The 5,687-nt window shown below is 40.9% G+C and overlaps 1 protein-coding gene across 1 annotated transcript; it reads left to right on the top strand.

The window, feature by feature from the left end:
* The first annotated feature begins 1,174 nt into the window (after positions 1-1,174).
* Positions 1,175-4,042, top strand: LOC133964715 (neurofilament heavy polypeptide-like). The gene is made up of 5 exons (XM_062398944.1): positions 1,175-1,506; positions 1,682-1,930; positions 2,606-2,788; positions 3,154-3,225; positions 3,433-4,042. The coding sequence occupies exons 1-5, from the start codon at positions 1,175-1,177 to the stop codon at positions 4,040-4,042; spliced, it is 1,446 nt and encodes a 481-aa protein (XP_062254928.1).
* The last annotated feature ends 1,645 nt before the right edge of the window (positions 4,043-5,687 follow it).

The raw sequence follows: 5,687 nt of genomic DNA, 5'->3' as shown, positions 1-5,687 counted from the left end.
ACTATTCCATATCCAGACCACTTATTAGATCAGTTCAAAAGAACACCTTTGATATTCAGAGCCTCATTCATTTTTCATGCACAGACAAACAAACAAACTCCAACTTCTTCTATCGGTAAGAGGCTAATAGCAATACTTGTGGTACACATACACCCAAAGCAAGTGGGATCGCTCTCCCCAGCTGAAGGGGCTGTTGCGAACTGTGGGAGGAATAATTGAGTTTAGGCATTAGGCTGAGCAGTGGGACACGGAGTAATATGTAACAGGATAAAGGAGGAGGGAGAGTTCTTTCCCAGTGGGCTGAATCTCCAGACTCCTCCACTCCTTGAGTCACCATTTTGATGAAATTAACTGTCCTCTTCACCCGTTCTGCCCTCCACCCTCCAGCCCTCAGTTCTGTCCTAAAGAGATTAGACCACTTCAGGAACATTATTTAGATTGTTTATCATTCTCAGCTCCAATTGAAATTAAGTGGTTTCTGTTACGCAGAGGGCTTCTGCGGGAATCTGGATCACACTTTTTTTTTCCTGCCTCTCCTCTCACCTCAGTGTTAATAGCTCCTGCTTCACTAAGATTTATTTGTGCGTCTTTGTGACTCAGGCAGTGATCAGTTAAAGTACTATTCCTGCCACTTATACAACTGCAATTCCATCTCATATGTAGAAAAGAAACCACTGAAGAAGTAAGAATTAAAATTTCACACATTTCACACTATTTTCTCTATTTTTTCTTAAATGTGTACACAAATGGATTTATAAAAGATCGTCAGTGATTATTGATGAGCTCGTTTGGTAGTACAGGAATACATCAAGATTCAAGGGAATATTATTATAAGCTTGTACGTATTAGGGCACAAGCTCTGACAGGGTGAGGCCCTATTGAAATTTTAAGGATTATTATTATTAATCAGGAATATAAATTGGCTTTTTGAGGGCTTAAATATGCTCAAATTCGTACCAAAATTTGCAGAAAGTTAGAAAGTGGTACAAATGTACGTGTTCTGCAGGAATTTTCATTGAGAGAATTTCTAATGTTTAACAATTTATGCATGGATTTTACAGAATCAGGTAACTGGAGGAAACACACTGCCCATATTTATTTTACAATGCCTTCTTCGGTGCTACTTCGGCATTCAATGTCTCGGTCCAAATCTCCAAGGAAATCCAAATCACCAATGAGATCCAGATCTCCATCAAAGTCTCCGAAGATGAGAGCAAAGTCGCTAATGATGAGAGCCAAGTCTCCAAAGAGGAGAGCAAAGCCTCAGAGGAAGAAATCGGGCTTCACAGTGTCCAACCTGAAACTGAAGGCTGTTCCCGCTTCCACAGAGCCCCACGGCATGTCCCTGGCAGCCTTGAAGAAGGCTGGACGATACGATGTTGCGAGGTACAACGCAAGGGTCCTCCTCACCATCAGATGCCTAGTGGCCAAAAAAGCTTTGGTTCAGAACACGGGCACCTCAGGCTCCTTCAAGGTGAACAAAAATACACCAAAGACGAGAGCAAAGTCACCAAGGGGATCCAAATCTCCAATGATATCCAAATCTCCAAGGAGATTCAAGTCTACAATAACATCCAAATCTCCAAAGATGAGAGGTACAGTCTCCAAAGAGATCGAAATCTCCAAGGAGATCGAAATCTCCAAGGAGATCCAGATCTCCAATGAGATCCATATCTCCAAGGAGATACAAATTTCGAAAGAGATCCAGATCTCCAAGCAGATCCAAATCTCCAATGATATTCCAATCACCAAAGAGGAGAGTCAAGACTCCAAAGATGAGAGCAAAGTCTCCAATGAGATCAAGATCTCCAAGGAGATCCAAATCTTCAATGATATCCAAATCTCCAAAGAGGAGAGTCAAGACTCTAAAGACGAGGGCAATTTCTCCAAGGAGATCCAAATCTCCAATAAGATCCAAATCTCCAAGGAGGAGAGTCAAGACTCTAAAGGCGAGAGCAAAGATTCCAAGGAGATCCAAATGTCCAAGGAGATCCAGCTCTCCAATGAGATCCAGCTCTCCAATGAGATCCATATCTTGAAGGAGATCCGAATCTCCAATGAAATTCAAATCTCCAATGAGATCCATATCTCGAAGGTGATCCGAATCTCCAATGAGATTCAAATCTCCAATGAGATCCAAACCGCCAAAGATGAGAGCCAAGTCTCCAAAGATGAGAGCAAAGTCTCCAAAGAGATCCAAATCTCCAAAGAGGAGAGGCAAGACACTAAAGACGAGAGCAAAGTCTCCAAGGATATCCAGATCTCCAATGAGCTACAAATCTCGAAAGAGGTCGAGATCTCTAAGCAGATCCAAATCTCCAATGATATCCAAATCTCCAAAGAGGAGAGACAATACTCTAAAGACGAGAGCAATGTCTCCAAGTAGATCCAAATCTCCAATGAGATCCAATTCTCAAAGGAGATGAAAATCTCCAATGAGATACAAATCTCCAAAGATTAGAGCAAAGTCTTCAAAGAGATCCAAATCTCCAAGGTGATCGAGCCCTCCAATGAGATACAAATCTCCAAGGAGATCCAGATCTCTAATGAGATCCAAATCTCGAAAGAGATTGAGATCTCTAAGCAGATCTAAATCTCCAATGATATCCAAATCTCCAAAGAGGAGAGTCAAGACTCCAAGGATGAGAGCAAAGTCTCCAAGGAGATCCAAATCTCCAATAAGATCCAGATCTCCAAAGAGGAGAGTCAATACTCTAAAGACGAGAGCAATGTCTCCAAGTAGATCCAAATCTCCAATGAGATCCAAATCTCCAAAGATGATAGCAAAGTCTCCAAGAGATCCAAATCTCCAAGGAGATCCAGATCTCCAATGAGATCCATATCTCGAAGGAGATCCAAATGTCCAATGAGATCCAGGTCTCCAAGGAGATCCAGCTCTCCAATGAGATCCATATCTCGAAGGAGATCCAAATCTCCAATGAGAATCAAATCTCCAATGAAATCCAAATCGCCAAAGATGAGAGCCAAGTCTCCAAAGATGAGAGCAAAGTCTCCAAAGAAATCCAAATCTCAAAAGAGGAGGGGCAAGACACTAAAGACGAGAGCAACATCTCCAAGGAGATCCAGATCTCCAATGAGATCCATATCTCGAAGGAGATCCAAATGTCCAATGAGATCCAGGTCTCCAAGGAGATCTAGATCCAAATCTCCAAGCAGATCCAAATCATCAGAGAGGAGAGTCAAGACTCCAAAGACTAGAGCAAGGTCTCCAAGTAGACCCAAATCTTCAATGAGATCCAGGTTTCCAAGGAGGAGAGTCAAGACTCTAAATACTATTGCAAGGTCTCCAAGGAAATCCAAATTCCCAAAGAGATCAAAATATCCAAAGATGAGATCAAAGTCTCCAAAGAGATCTAAATCTCCAAGGAGATCCAAATCTCCAATGAGATCCAAATCTCCAATGCCATCCAGGTCTCCAAGGAGATCCAAATCTCCAAAGATAAGAGCAAAGTCTCAAAAGAGATCCAGCTCTCCAATGAGATCCAAATCTCCAAGGAGATCCAAATCTCCAATGAGATCCAATTCGCCAAAGATAGGAGCCAAGTCTCAGAAGATGAGAGCAAAGTCTCCAAAGAGATTCACATCTCTAAGGAGATTCAGATCTCCAATGAGACACAAATCTCCAAAGAGGAAAGTCAAGATTCTGAAGACTAGAGCAAAGTCTCCAAAGAGATCCAAATCTCCAAGGAGATCCAGGTCTCCAAGGAGATCCAAATCTCCAAAAATGAGAGCAAAGTCTCCAAAGAGGAGAGTCAAGACTCTAAAGACTAGAGCAAGGTCTCCAAGGAGATCCATATCTCGAAGGAGATCCAAATCTCCAATGAGATCCAAATCGCCAAAGATGAGAGCCAAGTCTCCAAAGATGAGAGCAAAGCCTCCCAAAGAGATCCAAATCTCCAATGAGATCCAGGTCTCCAATACGATCCAGGTCTCCAAGGAGATCAAAATCTCCAAAGATGAGAGCAAATTCCCCAAAGAGATCCAAATCTCCAAGGAGATCCAGCTCTCTAATGAGGTTTAAATCTCCAATGAGATCCAAATCGCCAAAGATGAGAGCCAAGTCTCCAAAGATGAGAGCAAAGACTTCAAAGACGAGCGCAAAGTCTCCAAGATAGCCAAGTCTAAAAAGAGGAGAGCAAAGCCTTAGAGGAAGAAATCGGGCTTTAGCTGTGTGAGGACCAAAATTCTGAATCATTTCAAAAGCTTGTTGAGGTATTTGAAAGCTTTTCTAATATACAAATTAGTGAGCCTGCTGTTCTTAAACACTATATATTTCCACTATCTGCATGCTGTGATCTGCACTGCAATTATCTAATGATAATAAACCTTTTTTTTGTGTCTACTTTTGCTGTAGATAATTCTACCATATTGACTGAATCAAAAGAATTAACAATGATAATATTCGGACAATGGTAATTATACTGTGAAATTATGGCTAAATCTGCCAGAGCTCTACTTACATCACTGATAGCTTACAAAACGTTCCAATCCTTGTTAGAAGTGGGTTCTTGTTTCCTCTCACTGGCTGGACACTTCAGCAGATTAACGAGTGGCAGTAACAGGCCACAAATCCTGATTGCTGTGCTAATGGCTTGTTTACCACCACATAAAAACCAGAGGAAAAGTTTTCGTGTTAAATGTAAATAGAAACCTTTTCTCAAGTTAATGAACAAAGTATACACGTTCAATAATGTCACTGCAAGTGGATATTGAACTGCAAGGTTTGGAAATTTCGGGTTCACACACTTTGTGATAACATGGGTTAAGTTTGTTCATTCAGGCTTACACACAAACATACACATGTAGGATTCCACTAACAACATAACTAAAAAAGAGAAATAAATACAATAAAGTGAGCCAAGGTGTAGTAAACATTTGATGTGAAAGTGTTAGAATAGTACCAGTTCATACATGCAAGATTATTAGTTTAGTAGGATCTATTTCTCTCTAGTGACAGGGATTCATTCATTTAAAGCAACGATAAGCACCAGCTCAAGGTGATAAGATGTTTCATGGTTTATATAAATCTTACTTTTAGGCCAGTAGCAGTTTCATCTACAGCAGCCAAGTCCCCTTGGGTCTTTACGCGATAAAAGATATTTTGAGTGAATAAACAGTTGACTTAAAATTGGTTGAGTCAAATGTATCAGCAATATAGCTGCTTGAGTCATTTTCCACCAAACTGTTGAAAAGGTTTAACAATGTTTGCACACCATGGTTTCCTTTGCCAAGGTTAATTTGATGTAAAGAGAGAACAGCAGTTAGATCATGTGTGGAACAGTCCTGTGGTAATCTGACTCTATAAAGAATCTACAGTAAAATCCTCAAATGGTCTCAATGGCACTCTGTGGTGATATTCAACCACCTGCATATCAGCGAGCTGGAATTAGATCAAAACAGCTTAATGCCACAAAGGCCATGAAATTCAGGAACAAAATCCATTCATGTAACGCTGATAATACTGATGGGGACTCGCAGCCATTCATGTAGATTAATTTCACATTCATTGTTAATTAGCGGAGATTGGGGAGAAGCTGCGATTATCAAATGAGCTTAGTGTATTTAACTGGGACTAATCCGCGGCTTCCCTTGTTTATGGTGTTTGATGAGGACGACAGCGGTGAGTCAGCTGGAGAGTTGACAGAACAACTGGATTTATAGACCCA

Source organism: Platichthys flesus, chromosome 11 (assembly GCF_949316205.1).
Source record: "Platichthys flesus chromosome 11, fPlaFle2.1, whole genome shotgun sequence".
NCBI classification, from domain to species: Eukaryota; Metazoa; Chordata; class Actinopteri; order Pleuronectiformes; family Pleuronectidae; genus Platichthys; species Platichthys flesus.
The sequence above is the reverse complement of the archived record's forward strand: the minus strand, read 5'-3'. Positions and strand labels throughout refer to the sequence as shown.